Source organism: Gorilla gorilla, chromosome 2 (assembly GCF_029281585.2).
Source record: "Gorilla gorilla gorilla isolate KB3781 chromosome 2, NHGRI_mGorGor1-v2.1_pri, whole genome shotgun sequence".
In the NCBI taxonomy this organism is placed as follows: Eukaryota; Metazoa; Chordata; class Mammalia; order Primates; family Hominidae; genus Gorilla; species Gorilla gorilla.
Genome location: NC_086017.1, coordinates 62272291 through 62289732, shown reverse-complemented (window position 1 = coordinate 62289732; position 17442 = coordinate 62272291). Strand labels below are relative to the sequence as shown.

The following is a 17442-nucleotide window of genomic DNA, read 5'->3' as shown; positions in this document are numbered from 1 at the left end:
GCCCCGCCCCTTCCCTGACCCGCCGAGTCCCTCCTCTCCCACCATCCGCGCCCAGCCCCGCCCATCCCCGCCTTTTCCCCTAGCCTGCCCCGCCCCTCCTCTCGCCCCACCCGCGTCCAGCACTTCCCGGCCCCGCCCCTTCCCCTCGCCCGTCCCGCCCCTCCTCTCGAGCCTCAGCGCTCAGCATCGTCCGGACCCCCTCTTCGCTTCGCACGCCTCGTCCCGCCCCTCCCCTTCGCCCCCGTCCCGTCCCGCCCCGCCCCTCCCCTCCCCTTCGCCCCCGTCCCTCCCCTCCCCTTCGCCCCCGTCCCTCCCCTCCCCTCCCCTTCGCCCCCGTCCCTCCCCTTCGCCCCCGTCCCTCCGCGCGTGCGCGTTCGCCTTCGAGCGCATGCCCGCATCTGCTGTCCGACAGGCGGAAGACGAGCCCAGAGGCGGAGCAGGGCCGTCGCGCCTTGGTGACGTCTGCCGCCGGCGCGGGCGGGTGACGCGACTGGGCCCGTTGTCTGTGTGTGGAGCTGAGGGGCCCCGGGGGCGGTGGGAGCTCCCGGTGGGGGCAGCGGTGGGGCGGGAGGGCCTGGACATGGCGCTGAGGGGCCGCCCCGCGGGAAGATGAATAAGGGCTGGCTGGAGCTGGAGAGCGACCCAGGTGAGGAGGGGACCGGGAGGGCCAGGGGCTGGGGAGGCCGGATGGTCCCGGGACGCGCCTGCCTGACCATCACCCCCTCCTCTTGTCGCCCCACCCAGGCCTCTTCACCCTGCTCGTGGAAGATTTCGGTAAGAGCCTTTTCTCCCTGCCGGACCGGGGCTGTGGCGGCCCACCCCTGCGCCCTCACTCATCAGGGGCTGTCCTTCCCTACTGCTTTCCTTTCCTCATCGCAGGTGTCAAAGGGGTGCAAGTGGAGGAGATCTACGACCTTCAGAGCAAATGTCAGGGGTGAGTGGCTGTACACCAGGGCTGCCCCTTACACCCAGAGTGCTGGGGAAGGTCCCAGAGAACAGGGCCCCTTAGGGAAGGCAGTGCCAGGAACCCTACGTTGTAAAATCTCACAGAAAGAAGCAGCCTTGCTCTCTGAGTGCCCGCTTCTGATCAAACTGATACTTTCTTTTCTCCCAAACTTTCCTTAGCGCTTCCCTTTTTGTAGCAGCCCCCTCCCCACCCCTAAGCATCCTTTGGTTCAGCTGCTTTCCTGGCCTTGCAGCGGGAAGACCCCGGTCACACAATGCCTTTTGTGCAGTTGTGTAATGTATTAATTTTAGTGTGCCCATGTGTGCTTGGCTTTAATCCTGACATAAAGTCATCCTGTATTGATTGGTTGGGGTGACAAGGCCCCTCCTGGATGCCCACACTTAGAGTCTTTTCCCAGTGGTCCTGCAGAATAGATGTGTAAGAGAGTAGCAACAGTAGCAACCGTGACTGAACCAAGAAGTCTACTTTAATTTCCTGGAACAAAAGAGACTGGTGTGGGTGTTCATTTGCTTTCCTGACTGCATTGGGGCCCACAAGTGAGAAGGAGTGCCTCAGTTCCTCATCAGAGTTTTTGTTCTTGTCTTACTTTGTGTTCCTACCCTGTCCCATCCTTGGCCCTCAGTTCCAGCTTTTCTTCTCTTACCCAGAACCATAGACTTCATAAGGAGACTGGGTGGACTCCTGGAGCATCACAGTCAGAGGCTTATGCTTTGCTCTGCCTGTGGCAGGCCTTTGGTGTGTGAGGGCACAAGGCCACTTCAGACACAGTGTTGGGAAGAAGCCAGGGGAGAGGTGGGATCACAGCAAGGATACCTGAGTGATGACGCAGTGCAAAGGATTAATGGGAGAAAGAAGGGAATGCTGATTGTCTTCTCCCCTTTGGCTGATCTGGCTCTGCCCCTTACTTCCCCCAGCCCTGTATATGGATTTATCTTCCTGTTCAAATGGATCGAAGAGCGCCGGTCTCGGCGAAAGGTCTCTACCTTGGTGGATGATACGTCCGTGATTGATGATGATATTGTGAATAACATGTTCTTTGCCCACCAGGTCTGCTGGACTCTGTGCTTTGTTTGGAGGGTGGGATGCTGCCATGTTTTTGCTTGGGAAGTGGAAATGGAGGAAGACAGGAGGAGGAGATAGGCAGATTCTAGGGGTGGTAGCTACAGAAATCCTCTGGCAGAAGGAACTGAACTCTTAATTCATTAAAGGGAACAGCTTTAGAGTAGGAGGGTGTCTGAGTCCACTCTCTGTGTCCTCAGATATCCAGTGGGTATTTGGTAGGTGCTTGTTAAATGAATAAACATTAGGCAAAGATGAAAGGAGCTGAGAAGGGGAGTTGTCCAGATATGACTGACCTGCTCTGGATCCCCATTCTTGATGTATATGGGCTTGGGGCTTGCAGTGAGGGGTGCTGTGTATGGGTGACTATTCTTGGTTTCACAGCTGATACCCAACTCTTGTGCAACTCATGCCTTGCTGAGCGTGCTCCTGAACTGCAGCAACGTGGACCTGGGACCCACCCTGAGTCGCATGAAGGACTTCACCAAGGGTTTCAGCCCTGAGGTAGGCTGCAGTGCCTTCATCCTGGCTCACAGCCAACTGGGCAGATCTGACCCTGAGGGCCACTGGGAATGCTACCACATGATATTGGGTACTATTAGGCTGTTTCTTTTTCAAATGATTGTTTATGTTACATTTGACTCTTAAATAAATTGTGTAAGGCCATTGTTTTTAGATGCAGTTGCGGGGAAAGGACACAGGCCTAAGGAGGGAGGAGAGTTTCCTTAAGTCACACCATGTCAGAACCTTCTCTGTCAGGACTTTTCCTCTCAGGCCATGTTGCTTCCTAGTGTCCACTAATTACCATGCAAGGCCAGCACAGTCCATCTCTTTGGGGCTCCAGAGCTCTTTTCTGCCCCCACCAGCCTTTTAAGAAAGTTCGTCTGTGTTCCTTCCAATTCCTGGAATGCCTCCAGGCTGCTCTCTGAAGCTTTGCCTTCCACCCATAGTCCTACCTGAGGAGAAATTATTCTGATACGGCCTTATTTTCTTCCCCATAGAGCAAAGGATATGCAATTGGCAATGCCCCGGAGTTGGCCAAGGCCCATAATAGCCATGCCAGGTGTGTGGGAGCTGTGGGAGCTGATGTGGGGTGGGAGTAGGGGGAGTATCATTTTTTGGGCCCTGACTCTGTTTTTCCCCAGGCCCGAGCCACGCCACCTCCCTGAGAAGCAGAATGGCCTTAGTGCAGTGCGGACCATGGAGGCGTTCCACTTTGTCAGCTATGTGCCTATCACAGGCCGGCTCTTTGAGCTGGATGGGCTGAAGGTCTACCCCATTGATCATGGTAGGCACCATGAGCTGGAGGCCTGTTGGGTGTCTCTGCCTACCTCCTAGGGAGCTGGGGCTCAGGGCCCTCTGGTATGTGGGACCCAGTGGCAGGGGTTGTCGGTACCGACACCCGGCTCTGGCTGGGGTTTCACCCTACACCATATTGCCTGACCAGCTCCTGATTCCCTGGCTCAACTGCTCTTCTCTGTCTTCCTTTCCACTCCTGGCCTGCCCAAACTCAGGGTTTCCTTCTCGCTGATTCCTTGTCTTGGTCTCCACTAGGGCCCTGGGGGGAGGACGAGGAGTGGACAGACAAGGCCCGGCGGGTCATCATGGAGCGTATCGGCCTCGCCACTGCAGGGTAAGGGCCCTGTGCCTGCCCTGTTCTACTCTCTGGAGCTGTACCTACTTTGGGAGGGACAGAGAGTATCCAGGTGATTTGTAAATTGCAAGGCCATATGGTGAATCTGGCAAGATCAGGCTTAGATCATGGGCTCTCAACTTGCTGTCTTATTTCCTGCCTGGGCTGCTTGTGGCCTGCTCCTGGGTGGGCTGGGGGAGGGGCAGGCCTCAGTGGAGCCTTAGGCAGCCCAGGTCTGCTGGTTCACTTCCAGATAGGCCCCTCATACAGCTTGTTGGAAGGTACCAGCTCAGGTGCCTGGCATGTATGGCTAGTCGCTGCCTGCCTGTTGGGGTGGGGCCTATACCTACAGCTGCAGGTGTGACTGCAGGGAGCCCTGCCAGGATATCTGCCTCAACCTGATGGCGGGGCCGGGGCGGGAGCTGCTCTCACGGCTGCGGCTGTGACTGCAGGGAGCCCTACCACGACATCCGCTTCAACCTGATGGCAGTGGTGCCTGACCGCAGGATCAAGTATGAGGCCAGGCTGCATGTGCTGAAGGTGAACCGTCAGACAGTACTAGAGGCTCTGCAGCAGGTAGGTGCCCTTTTTTCCTGGCCTCTGCCCAGCCCAACCCTCCCTGCATTCCTCCTCCCTTCCCCCACAGCATTTGTCTCTGATTCGTGAACATACTCTCTTGTAGATCTGGGCTTCAGCTAACCACATCTTTTCTTTGCCCCCATTGTGGGAAAGGTGGGACTTGGAGTGGGGAGGGAGAATAGCTTCTAAAAGGAAGTTTGGGTTTGGGTGTTTTATTTCCCTGTGAGTGAATGGGTAGAGCCAAGGCCATTATTCCTTTAGGTCCTCAGCCCTTAGCTATTTAAGGTAGAAGCCCGGGTCTACCCTTTCTCCTCTGAGCCCTGGATTCTGTTGTTAGCTGATAAGAGTAACACAGCCAGAGCTGATTCAGACCCACAAGTCTCAAGAGTCACAGCTGCCTGAGGAGTCCAAGTCAGCCAGCAACAAGTCCCCGCTGGTGCTGGAAGCAAACAGGGCCCCTGCAGCCTCTGAGGGCAACCACACAGGTACTGGGGGGTTTGGGACCTCTTGTGGACCTCAGAGCCACCCCCTAATGTCTGACATGGGAGGCCTAAGCAGGGAAAGTCTTTTTCTGGGGATGTCCTTGGGCAGTGTTCTTTCCCCGTCAGAAGGTAGAGGGAGAGCAGTCCTTCCCTAAAGAAAGGCACCTGTAAAGGGCCGCTGTTACCACAGGCCCCTGGGCCCTTCTCTGTAATGTACACTCCCTTTCTTGTTTTCTCTAGAGGCGTTTTTTTTTTTTTTTTTCCTGCTTCTTTTTTCCCATCTCATTCTTTGCCCTGTCTCATTGCGGGATCATGACTTAGAGCTTGCTGACTCCCATTGCACCAGCTGGCTGGGCTGTTCTTCTCTGGGAAGTGCTGGTTCACAGGGCCGGGGAGACTGGGAGCTTTTCTTGGAGATCCTACTGGAGGTCCTGCCTGTGTTCTTGCCCTGTCTCAGATGGTGCAGAGGAGGCGGCTGGTTCATGCACACAAGCCCCATCCCACAGCCCTCCCAACAAACCCAAGCTGGTGGTGAAGCCTCCAGGCAGCAGCCTCAATGGGGTTCCCCCCAACCCCACTCCCATTGTCCAGCGGCTGCCGGCCTTTCTAGACAATCACAATTATGCCAAGTCCCCCATGCAGGTAAGCTGGGAGCACCCTTGCAGGGTTCTCTACTTGATTCTCTTGAGAGGCTGCAACAGGCAATTTTCCCATGTGGTTCCTTGGTGTTCACCCTTGGCATGGCTGGGTCAAGCTGCCTGGGCCTGGGTTGCTAGGTTCCTCTGCCTGATACGAAAAGGCCCCCACAACAGCAGGAGCTTAGGGAGGCAGGGAGAGCTCCTTTGAATTTAATCTAGTTATGTGGCTGTGGGATTAAATGTTTAGGTCACGCTCCTTGGTACAACTTTATGGGTTGGGTTTTACTGGCAAAATAAAGGCATGTGTTTCAGGGCACTCTGTTTCTCTTAAAACCCCTCCGTGGGGTTCTATGCAGTGTAAGTGGGTGGCAGCCTCCCCACAAGCCAAGGACAGGCCATGGAACAGCTGGAGGGGTTCCGCTGACTCAGTCTGGAAAACCATGTTGGCTTTCTCTCTGGCTGTGAGTGTCTAGGCTCAGCCTGGGCCGAGCAGCACTTGTTTGTAACTGCCCTGGTCTTTGTCCCAGGAGGAAGAAGACCTGGCGGCAGGTGTGGGCCGCAGCCGAGTTCCAGTCCGCCCACCCCAGCAGTACTCAGATGACGAGGATGACTATGAGGATGACGAGGAGGATGACGTGCAGAACACCAACTCTGCCCTTAGGTCAGCCCAGCTTTCTAAGGCTACCAGGTTCTAGGTGCTTCAGATCCCATCCTGAATATCTCAGTCTGTGTCTGAGAATGCCCTGCAGCAGATAATGTTGAGCACCTGCGGAGTTTGGGGCCCTGGGGGAGGCTGGCATGATGGGGCTGACCCCAGGTCCCCAGGAAGTTTTTGGTGGGCTGGGGGGTAAGGCCGAGCACATAAGCTTATATCATGTCCTATTGGAAGTGGCCTTTTAGCCAGGCCTTGAAGGATTGGTTGGGGCAGGGATGGAGGACATGTGGGTGGTAGGGAGGCAGCTTTGCTGGAACACAGGGCATTGGCAAAAGGCCAGGAGTGGGATGGCTGGAATAGAGGAAGTGTCTTTTGAGGACACTTGGCTGCAGCTGTCAGAACTTGATGCCAGGCTTAGCATGGCTAGTTCAAGTTGCTTGGACCAAGTGTAAGGAGTTTTAGGGTCAGCCCCTGGAGGTCGGGATGTATTTAAGCCATTCTGGGTACTGCTGGGTATGGTCATCTGGCCCGTTCCCTTGCTTCACATCTTCTTGGGCCCCACAGGTATAAGGGGAAGGGAACAGGGAAGCCAGGGGCATTGAGCGGTTCTGCTGATGGGCAACTGTCAGTGCTGCAGCCCAACACCATCAGCGTCTTGGCTGAGAAGCTCAAAGAGTCCCAGAAGGACCTCTCAATTCCTCTGTCCATCAAGACTAGCAGCGGGGCTGGGAGTCCGGCTGTGGCAGTGCCCACACACTCGCAGCCCTCACCCACCCCCAGCAATGAGAGTACGGACACGGCCTCTGAGATCGGCAGTGCTTTCAACTCGCCACTGCGCTCACCTATCCGCTCAGCCAACCCGACGCGGCCCTCCAGCCCTGTCACCTCCCACATCTCCAAGGTGCTTTTTGGAGAGGATGACAGCCTGCTGCGTGTTGACTGCATACGCTACAACCGTGCTGTCCGTGATCTGGGTCCTGTCATCAGCACAGGCCTGCTGCACCTGGCTGAGGATGGGGTGCTGAGTCCCCTGGCGCTGACAGGTGGGCCTTGGACTGGCTCACTGGCCACTTGGTGCACCCAGGAGGGAGGAGGGAAGTGGCCAAGTGACCACAAAGTGTCCTGCACTCTGATGATTTTCTTGTGACCTCTCTTCCCAGAGGGTGGGAAGGGTTCCTCGCCCTCCATCAGACCAATCCAAGGCAGCCAGGGGTCCAGCAGCCCAGTGGAGAAGGAGGTCGTGGAAGCCACGGACAGCAGAGAGAAGACGGGGATGGTGAGGCCTGGCGAGCCCTTGAGTGGGGAGAAATACTCACCCAAGGTGAGCCTCCGTTGTGGTTTTCTCCTTTAATCCTGGCAGAGGGTAAGGCCTGAGCTCCTCCTGCCCAGGTGCCAAGTTCTTGATTGGAACTTTGGTGTGAAGATTGGTGGCTGGAGCCATGTGCCAGAAGACTTTCTGGGTTGGGTGGTGGCAGGGGCCTTGATAGGCATGGACTCGCTGCTCATCCTTGCCTCTAGCTGCCTACTGCTCGTGGGGCTTTGTTGCTGACCCGCCCCCATCAGAGGTGCAATGCTGGGTTTTGGCAGGAGCTGCTGGCACTGCTGAAGTGTGTGGAGGCTGAGATTGCAAACTATGAGGCGTGCCTCAAGGAAGAGGTAGAGAAGAGGAAGAAGTTCAAGGTGGGTGATTTCTCCAGTTGCCTGATCTGGCCTCTCCCGAGGTCCACTGGTGGCTGCTCTGGCAAGATTGGCTCCAGTGCTCTCAGTCTTCTTCTCTCCTACAGATTGATGACCAGAGAAGGACCCACAACTACGATGAGTTCATCTGCACCTTTATCTCCATGCTGGCTCAGGAAGGTGAGGGGATGCGCTGCTGTCTTAACTGGAATGCCCTGCTGAGGGTCGTGTCCTTCAGCTCCCCTCCCCTGGCCTCTCCTGAGGCTTGAGCAGACCTTGGGGCACAGGGAGGGCCATGAGAGCCTCAGCTCCTGGCCTGAGACAGCCAGCACCTGCTCAAGGGTCTCTACCTCTTCGCAGGCATGCTGGCCAACCTAGTGGAGCAGAACATCTCCGTGCGGCGGCGCCAAGGGGTCAGCATCGGCCGGCTCCACAAGCAGCGGAAGCCTGACCGGCGGAAACGCTCTCGCCCCTACAAGGCCAAGCGCCAGTGAAGACTGCTGGCCCTGACTCTGCAGCCCACTCTTGCCGTGTGGCCCTCACCAGGGTCCTTCCCTGCCCCACTTCCCCTTTTCCCAGTATTACTGAATAGTCCCAGCCAGAGAGTCCAGGCCCTGGGAATGGGAGGAACCAGGCCACATTCCTTCCATCGTGCCCTGAGGCCTGACACGGCAGATCAGCCCCGTAGTGCTCAGGAGGCAGCATCTGGAGTTGGGGCACAGCGAGGTACTGCAGCTTCCTCCACAGCCGGCTGTGGAGCAGCAGGACCTGGCCCTTCTGCCTGGGCAGCAGAATATATATTTTACCTATCAGAGACATCTATTTTTCTGGGCTCCAACCCAGCATGCCACCATGTTGACATAAGTTCCTACCTGACTATGCTTTCTCTCCTAGGAGCTGTCCTGGTGGGCCCAGGTCCTTGTATCATGCCATGGTCCCAACTACAGGGTCCTAGCTGGGGGCCTGGGTGGGCCCTGGGCTCTGGGCCCTGCTGCTCTAGCCCCAGCCACCAGCCTGTCCCTGTTGTAAGGAAGCCAGGCCTTCTCTCTTCATTCCTCTTAGGAGAGTGCCAAACTCAGGGACCCAGCACTGAGCTGGGTTGGGAGTAGGGTGTCCCAGTGGGGTTGGGGTGAGCAGGCTGCTGGGATCCCATGGCCTGAGCAGAGCATGTGGGAACTGTTCAGTGGCCTGTGAACTGTCTTCCTTGTTCTAGCCAGGCTGTTCAAGACTGCTCTCCATAGCAAGGCTCTAGGGCTCTTCGCCTTCAGTGTTGTGGTCCTAGCTGTGGGCCTAAATTGGGCTCTAGGTCTCTGTCCCTGGAGCTTGAGGCTCAGAAGAGCCTCTGTCCAGCCCCTCAGTATTACCATGTCTCCCTCTCAGGGGTAGCAGAGACAGGGTTGCTTATAGGAAGCTGGCACCACTCAGCTCTTCCTGCTACTCCAGTTTCCTCAGCCTCTGCAAGGCACTCAGGGTGGGGGACAGCAGGATCAAGACAACCCGTTGGAGCCCCTGTGTTCCAGAGGACCTGATGCCAAGGGGTAATGGGCCCAGCAGTGCCTCTGGAGCCCAGGCCCCAGCACAGCCCCATGGCCTCTGCCAGATGGCTTTGAAAAAGGTGATCCAAGCAGGCCCCTTTATCTGTACATAGTGACTGAGTTGGGGGTGCTGGCAAGTGTGGCAGCTGCCTCTGGGCTGAGCACAGCTTGACCCCTCTAGCCCCTGTAAATACTGGATCAATGAATGAATAAAACTCTCCTAAGAATCTCCTGAGAAATGAACCCTCCTGTGGTTGCTGGCCTGAGATATGGAGGCTGGGCTAGACGTGTGTGGTGGGAGGGAGGGCCTTACTAGACCTCGTGGGCCTAGGGCCCTGGGACCAGAAAGGTAAGAAGTATATGATACTTGAGTGTCCAGCTGTCTTGGGCCAGAGATCCTTGGAATCCTAGGCCTGGGATTTAGGACCTGAGCTGAGGAGGGGCTTCAGGTGGACTGTAGACAGGGTGCACTTTCTGGGGAGAGGGCCATGGCTTTCACCAAATCTGTGGCTTTGCAGCCTGGAGAGGTGCTAGGACTGTGGGTCAAAGAGGCGGGGCTGCCTCTAATCTAATCTCGCCTGGCGTGTTCTCCCTGGGAGGGCGCTGGGCATCTCTTCCTTGTTGCGTTTGGACAGGTAAAGCAGGTCAAAGCTGCCACCTCTGTCCCGCTCTCCTCTGCCGACTGCATCGTCTGCTGAGGCTGCTGCAGCCCCTCACCAGCCCCCTGGTAGTGAGTCCTGCAGAGGGGTCCTCATGCAAGCAGCTAAGGCACAGCTGGACTGCTTAGAAAATTCAGCTTTAATGGCCCCAGCTCTTCTGAGTCTAGTAGTCCAGGGCACAGATGAGGGCCACACCACGCTTTATCCAGTGTCGCTGGGGCTGATGGGTGGGGATCTCCACAGCAATGACATAGTTGGTAGAGTGTCCTGTGGTTGATAGTGTTCCTGGAATGGGCAAGGAGGGGGACGGGTTAGGCCATACCCTATTACTACTAGCAGGGATAGCGTAGGGGCAGGGCAGTGGGCAGACTAAGCTGAGGACAGGGAGGGGGCCCTGACCCAAGAGGAAGCCTACCTGGTGAGGGGGTCTGGCCAGGGTTCAAGCCTGCCCAGGGTTAGTGTATTGGGGACTGAAGATAGGGATGGCAGAGTTGATGCCCCTTTTCATTCTCTGATGGACCTAGTCCAGACAAGTTCCTGCCCTGGGCCTCAGTTACCCCTCTGAACTCCCAATGACAGGCTGGGGCTTGTAGGCTCTTGGGGCCCAAGGTGGGCCTGCTGAGGGAGGCATGCAGGATAGGAGTTCAGGGTGCTCCCCACAGCCAGACGGCAGGCCTTGGGCATTAACCTGCCTGCTGCTTGCTGGCCTGGCCCAAATCTCTGTTGTCCTTCCTTGTTCAACTAACCTGGATAAGTGACTGGCTTGGGCTGGGCTGGGCTGGGCTGGGTTAGTCCTGGGTCCCCGCCCATAGTGTAGGCTCCCGTCCCAGGCCTCATACCAGCACGAGTCAGTGTCTTGTAGATGGGGCACAGGTAAAAGTCCTGGTCCTGGGCCTTGCGGTTGGGTGTTGGCAAGAGCCAGATAACAGCCATCTCTGTGTACAGCTCCTTGGGCTGAGACTCTGTCAGCTGGAAGGCCTCTGGATCCCAGCGGGCACCTTCCAGGAATAATCCATGGATATAGCACCCTACTTGGGGTCTTTGTGTTAACTCTGTTGGTGCCTCAAACATCACCTGTGGGTAGACACAGACACACCCCATACACATAACAATACCCAGAATCTGGGTTAGGAGGCACAAAACTCCTTTCTGAGAGGGCTGCCTAATGCTGCCTGCCTGCCCATCATCACGTACCTACCACTTTAGCCCATGGCCTGTGGTCTGTGCCCTGCCCCTGTGGATTTCTGATGGACCCAGCCCAGACCCGTTCCTGGGACTCATGGCCTCTTCTGGCTTGGGTCTTTCCATGCCCTGGCTTAGGGGTCCCCCAACTGCCAACCAACCGTGGCCTCAGAGCCTCTCCTCCCTGGGCTGTACCCTAGCCTGTCACCTGACCTGGCCCTGGCTGTGCCCAGACCTTGAAATCAAAGGAGATGGTGTCAATGGAGATGACAAATTTGCGGGCAAAATTCTGCAGAGTGCCTGTTAAGAAAGCCTGGGGGAAGAAGAAGCCACTGATCCAGAAGACAGCTGGGATGCCATCTTGGATCCAGGCCTGCAGAAAGTCCAGGCGTTGCAGCAGGTCCATGACCCATGATGACAGAGGCTTGAGCGATGGGTAGGCCTTGGCACTCCAGAGCTCAGGCACAGTATTGTTGTACAGGCTGGCAGCCATCAGCTCCAGCTGAGAGGACATCACTACCAGCCCCTTGAGTGCCTTGAGTAGGTCTTGCAGTGTCTGTGTGATCATCTGCAGCAGCCGATTGTACCTGTGAGGCCAGTGGCAAGAGAATAGGTAGTGGGCTGGGGTCACGTGGCAGTAGCTATGCTCTGCAGCTCAAGGCCACAGAGTGAAAAACAGTGGCAAAACATAGAGGCTAAGAGCAGAGAGCTGGGTCAGGTGGCCTGGGTACAAACCCCAGCTCTGGCCCTTAGCAAATGTGTGAAGTTGGACTTGGATAGCTTACGGAACATTTTGGGGTCACAGTTTACTTGTCTACAAAATGTGAATAATAAAAATACGGCTGAGTTGGCCAGGTGCGGTGGCTCATGCCTGTAATCCCAGCACTTTGGGAGGCCGAGGCAGGCGGATCATGAGGTCAGGAGATCGAGACCATCCTGGCCAACATGGTGAAACCCCGTCTCTATTAAAAATACAAAAATTAGCTGGGCACGCTAATTAGGTGGTGTGCGCCTATAGTCCCAGCTATTCAGGAAGCTGAGGCAGGAGAATCGCTTGAACCCGGGAGGTGGAGATTGCAGTGAGCTGAGATCACACCGCTGCACTCCAGCATGGCAACAGAGAGAGACTCCGTGTCAACAACAACGACAAAAAATAGCTGAGTTAGAGGATGTGTAACACTTGGCATGGCATCTGGCCCATAGTAACCCCTGTTGTCATTTCTCTACAGTCCAGTGGCCGCTGACTCGGGGCGAGGGTGTGGCAGGGTGATTACCTAATGACCTCTTGTACTAGCACTGTGTTCATTGATTCCTCATACAGCACTGGGTACTTGGCCATCACCCATTGCAAGTTGATAGGCTCAGGCACCTTGAGCAGAATGTTTCGGGTGATGTCCTCCACTATCTGCAGGGGCAAAGGAACACTGTGGGGTCAAGGCTGGGCCCCCTTATCCCCTGTGGGATTCCACATGCACAGGGGTCCTTCCCACAGGGGAGTGGGCAGGATGGTGAAGCCCAGCCCGTCCAGCCCTTGGGCCCCTTACTCTGACACCACCCACCTCCTCCCGGCCCTGGCTGCCTGCAGAAGATGATTTGGGTTGCAGCTGGATGATGGTGCCCAGGAGGGCGAACGTCTCGTTCTGGGCAAAGGTGATGTTGGCATTGTCATGCAGGCCAAAGATCTCAGGCATATCATTGAGTGGGAGGCTCTTGATGTAGGAGAGGTAGCCCTAGGAGAGAGGAGGCCAACATGGAAGCCCCTGGCTTGCTCTGCCCCAGCCTTCAGAGTTACCCTCCAATGGAGCACATCCCCACTTGTCACATCCCCCACTTGTCACTCCTGCTCATAACCCTTATGCATGTCCCTGCTTTTGGGACTCCAGGCCTCTGAGGCACTGTGTGGTGTGGCCCTTGCTTCCCTCCCAGCCTCCTTGTTACTGCCATCCATTCCCTGCCCCTCTATTCAGTGGCCCAAATTTGTCAGGCTCCCTCCTGCCACAGGCCCTTTGCACTGATGACCCACACAACCCAGCCCTGGCTCATGGCTTCTCCTCACACATCTTAGGGGAAGCATCATTTCTGTGGCAGCCCTCCCTGACTGTGGAGCCTGGGCCTGGTTACTGCCTTGGAGGAGCTGCCCCAAGCCTTCACTGAGTAATTCCACCCAGGGAGTGGCTGACCAGGAGTTCACTCACAGAGGCGAGCCCCAGCGGGCAGGGTCTGACTCCCTCGCCAAGGCTGTCTTTGTGGGATGGGATGGATTGACTGATGAAAAGACAGCTGATGGAGGGTGGGGGCTGCATCTCCTCCCACCCAGCACCAAGGTGCTCATGGTACCCCAGAACCCCAGGCTGGCAGTCCCCTCCTGTGCAGCCCTTTGGGCTGGACTCACGTGGAGGTCGTAGGTGGGCGGGATCTGGTGGTAGATGCCCGAGGCGCTGTAGCTGTGCTCAGGGGAGAGCACGTCAGGGTTGTAGAAGTCCTCCAGGATGTTCATGATGCAGCGCCGGTCCCAGTCATCAGTGACACGGCCCCCGTAATTGATCTCCCCTGCCGTGTACTTGAGGACCTATGGGGTGGGTGGGTGAGGGCTCCCCTAAGTGCCCAGTCCCCCAGGCCCCAGTCTGCCCCAGGCCCACCTTGTACGGGATGTCATCATATTCGTCCAGGAACATCTTGAGCTGGCTGATGCAGATGCGCAGATCTCCATCCGTGAACTCATAGGGGATGTTGAAGCCCAGGGGCCCAAATTTACGGCGCTCCAGGGCGTTCCCATGGAACAAGCACAGAGACAGCAGCAGAGACTTGAACTCCATCACCTGGGGGAGGTGGGAGGCAGGGGAGGTGAGGAGCGGGGACGGGGGCAGGTAGGGTACACCTGCACCAAGTGTGCCTCACCCTGTGGCAGGAGTTGAGGAAGTCTTCACCAAGGCTACTATAGGACTTCAGCAGGTTGGCCTTGACACCGCGTGGCGGCTCAATGGTCATCTTGGAGCCGTTCTGCAGGATGGACACTGGGAACTTGTTGCTGGGCAGGCTGGTGAGCCAGAGGCGGAAGTCCCTGTGTACCTGGTGGCCATGGCTCCACGTGAGCATTGAGACCCATATCTGGTGGCCACCCTGACACCAGGCTCCCTCCTGCCCAGGGACCCTGAGGTGGGTCAGGCGAGGCTGCACAGACAACTGGTTAAGAATTGGGCTTTTGGCTGGGCGCGGTGGCTCACGTCTGTAATCCCAGCACTTTGGAAGGCCAAGGCAGGCGAATCACGAGGTCAGGAGTTCGAGAACAGCCTGGCCAACATGGTGAAATGCCATCTCCACTAAAAATACAAAAAATTAGCTGGGCATAGTGGCAGGTTACTACCAGCTACTCGGGAGGCTGAGGCAGAAGAATCGCTTGAACTCGGGAGGTGGAGGTTGCAGTGAACTGAGATTGCACCACTGCACCCCAGACCCGGTGACAGAGTGAGACTCCGTCTGAAAAAAAAAAAAAAAGGGCTTTGGCAAGTCCCAGGTCACAGTCTGTGCTGGGTGTCCCTGGACAAGTCACATCACCACTTGTACAGGTAACTGGGGATGGGGGTGGATTGAGAGGATTAATGATGTCGATGCGTGGCACATGTCAGTTGCTGAGCACTTGCCACGTGCTGGAGGCTGGGCGGAGTGCTTTGCATGATTCTCTTATTTCTGCCTCATTAGTCCCTGATGGATGCAGAGGAGGCCCCACTGGGTCTGTGATGGGCAGGGCAACACACCTTGTCGGGGTTGATGTGCTCGATGAGGCGTTCTAGGGCTGGCATCCAGCTTGGTGCCAGGTGGCAGTTCTGGAAGAAGACCCATTTGCCCCTCTCTATGGAGCTGCGCATCATGGCTTCTGCCCGAGAGCCCTGCAGGGGCAAGAGCACTGAGCAGGGGGCCAGCTTGCCCACCCCCCAGCCCACTCCCTTCCTGCCTAGCCCTGACCTGCCCCTGGCCCAGGGAGATGGCAGAGAGCTTTTTGGAGAACTTCATTTCTTCGGCAAACTTGTAGAGGTCGGCAGCAGGGTCTGTGCCGGGTGACAGCACAAAGATGAGGGGTGTGGTGGAGTTGGAGTCTTTGAACACCACTGACAGATTGGCTGTCTGCAAGGGCAGGGGGAGATGCTGAGACCACCTGGGGCTGCAGAGAGATCAGGGCAAGGGAGGGGGATCTGGGGTTCTCAGAGTGGTCCCCAGTGGGCTTCCTGGTGGGGGCTGGAACCTCTCAGAGCCTTTAGGGAGCAAGCAGGGGTCCTGGCCTGGCCAAGTAGTCTATCCAGATGCAGCCAGGGCCCTGGGACCCAGGGTGGGGACAAGCTCAAGGTGCCAGTCCTGCCAGGGTTCCAGCACTTGCCTGGGGCTCAATGAAGCGTGGCTCCAGGTTGGTGGCCACAAAGTCCTGCATGGCGTTGGTAACCTTGTCCCCACGCAGGCAGCGGAGGACTAGCAGCTTCTGGAACTGGTCTAGGTACTGGTCCCAGATGCCAGGCAAAGGCTCCCTGCAACAGTGGCCCACACCTCCCTGAGAGCCAGCCTGTTGGAAGGAGGTTGGTGGCCCCAGGGATTCGGCCAGCCAGACAGCTGGGGAGAGTGGGCTATCCCAGGGGTATGGCACTGGAGGCACAGATGAGATGTGGCCACAGCCACAGGGCAACCCTGGGTGGCCCCTTAGAGAAGGCTCCCAGACAAGCCTTTCCTAGGGACTCATCCCCTTGATGGGCTCATCCTGCCATATTCTGGGGCCCAGCTAACCGGTGGGGCTCAAGGCTGTCGAAGATGACCCGGAATTCTGAGAGGTGCTTCACGAAGTCGGAAGAGAAGGAGGAAAAGGTTGGCAGGTTCGAGAGTGCTAGGATGTCTCGCCAAGCCCGCTCTGACAGCCAGTCCGGTGCCGGATTCTCAGTCATGATCGAGATGGAGCCCCCGGACAGGAGGTATTGCCACTCACTCTGGCAGGGGACAGGAGGAGGCTGATGCCCAGGCCCTGGCCAGCTCCTCCTGCTCTGGGCACCCCCACCCAGTAGTGCCTCTCCAACCACCCTCACCTGGAGAAACTGAGTCTCCCTTGGGGGTGGTAGTCAAACAGGTCTGGGTTAGTGTTCCCACCCTGCCTTTTCCTGGCTGTGTGCCCTTAGGGCAAGAGATGTGACTTCTCTGGGCCTCTGCCTCCTCATTTGGGAGTAGAAAGAATCAGAAGGCTGACTGCTTCCCAGGCCAGAGTCCTGTGCCAGGCACGCAGTTAGGGCTCTGACAGTGGTGGCTGTCACTCTCACTGTCTCGGCAGGGCTTTCCGCTGCACCACGAAATGCGTAGGGCTTCATGAGAGTGTGAGTTCCTGGCCAAGCAGGTGTGGGAGGCTCAGGACAGTCCGTCCCTGGGGACAGTCTTTGTGCTCACCAGCACACTCAAGGCTCGAGAAGGCCTGTGCTCACAACATTGGCCTTCTTGAACCTTGAGCCATTGGTTGGAGCACAATTAACCCAGGGTCTTCTGGCTGCTTTTATTTATTTATTTTGAGACAGAATATCGCTCTGTCTTCCAGGCTGGAGTGCAGTGGCACGATCTCAGCCCACTGCAACCTCCACCTTCTGGGTTCAAGCGATTCTCCTGCCTCAGCCTCCTGAGTAGCTGGGATTACAGGCGTGCACCACCACACCCAGCTAATTTTTGTATTTTTAGTAGAGACCAGGGTGGTCTTGAACTCCTGGCCTCAAGTGATCCATCTGCCTCGGCCTCCCAAAGTGCTGGGATTGCAGGCATGAGTCACCGTGCCCGGCCCTGGCTGCTTTTAATCAAGGAATTGTGTTTCCTCTGCCCCTTTGCTCTCACGGTGCCTTCATGCCTGGCTTTCCCTTTCCTTCCACCCTGTTCTCAGGCCCTGCCACAGGGCCACCCCTCAGGCAGTCTGTCCTGGGTGTCTCTGCCAGCACCTGGTTGATTTTGCCCTCGTTCATCATGATGCGAACACACAGCAGGAAGGCAAACATCAGCTTGTGCTTCTCGAAGAGGCTGCGGCAGACGTTGCTGTAGAGGCTGTAGGTCAGGTAGCGGTTGATGTTGGAGATGCGCTTCTTCAGGTTGTCTGTGGAGTGGAGAAGTGACGGCAGCGCGGAGAGGTGAGAGGAAGGAAGAGCCCCGGGGTCCAGCCCAGCCTAGCCAGTCTCCCCAGCAGCCGTAGGGGCAGCCTGGGCCCCCTCTTGGGCACTTCGTGTTCCCAGTGAAGGGGCTCGGTGGAGGGTAGGCATGCTGTGTGCATTCTTATGTATTGTGAGTCTAAGAGGAGAGTGTACGCCAGTGAACACAGTTGTGAGTTTGTGTGTGCCCCACAGTGGAAATGTGTCCACATGGGTCATATCTG

General features: G+C 57.0%; 2 protein-coding genes across 7 annotated transcripts in view; one reads left to right on the top strand and one right to left on the bottom strand.

The window, feature by feature from the left end:
• Positions 1-156: 156 nt before the first annotated feature.
• On the top strand, positions 157-9468 carry BAP1 (BRCA1 associated deubiquitinase 1). 4 transcript variants are annotated; one of them, XM_019023337.4, is made up of 17 exons: positions 157-646; positions 745-774; positions 880-934; positions 1882-2014; positions 2411-2530; positions 3028-3089; positions 3172-3314; positions 3581-3659; positions 4112-4235; positions 4576-4723; positions 5178-5362; positions 5886-6019; positions 6578-7056; positions 7174-7334; positions 7601-7693; positions 7798-7870; positions 8051-9468. In XM_019023337.4, exons 1-17 carry the CDS (start codon positions 610-612, stop codon positions 8182-8184), a joined length of 2190 nt encoding a protein of 729 aa, XP_018878882.2. In that variant the 5' UTR covers positions 157-609; the 3' UTR covers positions 8185-9468. The 4 variants fall into 4 exon arrangements, with proteins under 4 accessions (XP_018878882.2, XP_018878881.2, XP_018878880.2 ...); XM_019023336.4 differs by having other exon boundaries at positions 277-646; positions 4166-4235; positions 7532-7693; XM_019023335.4 differs by having other exon boundaries at positions 285-646; positions 7532-7693.
• A 532-nt stretch (positions 9469-10000) lies between these two features.
• DNAH1 (dynein axonemal heavy chain 1) overlaps positions 10001-17442 on the bottom strand; it is a 78433-nt gene continuing 70991 nt past the window's right edge. For 2 of the 3 annotated variants that reach the window (XM_055382574.2, XM_055382575.2), the window contains 13 exons: positions 17015-17166; positions 15837-16033; positions 15435-15583; positions 15030-15184; positions 14822-14953; positions 13965-14135; positions 13706-13885; positions 13459-13635; positions 12626-12796; positions 12341-12471; positions 11302-11653; positions 10631-10958; positions 10001-10169 (listed from right to left, as the gene is read on the bottom strand). In XM_055382574.2, the coding sequence (XP_055238549.2) occupies positions 10048-10169; positions 10631-10958; positions 11302-11653; positions 12341-12471; positions 12626-12796; positions 13459-13635; positions 13706-13885; positions 13965-14135; positions 14822-14953; positions 15030-15184; positions 15435-15583; positions 15837-16033; positions 17015-17166 (2417 nt within the window). In that variant the 3' untranslated portion in view covers positions 10001-10047. The remainder of the gene's footprint in view (positions 10170-10630; positions 10959-11301; positions 11654-12340; positions 12472-12625; positions 12797-13458; positions 13636-13705; positions 13886-13964; positions 14136-14821; positions 14954-15029; positions 15185-15434; positions 15584-15836; positions 16034-17014; positions 17167-17442) is intronic. The other variant, XM_055382576.2, reaches the window with a different exon arrangement.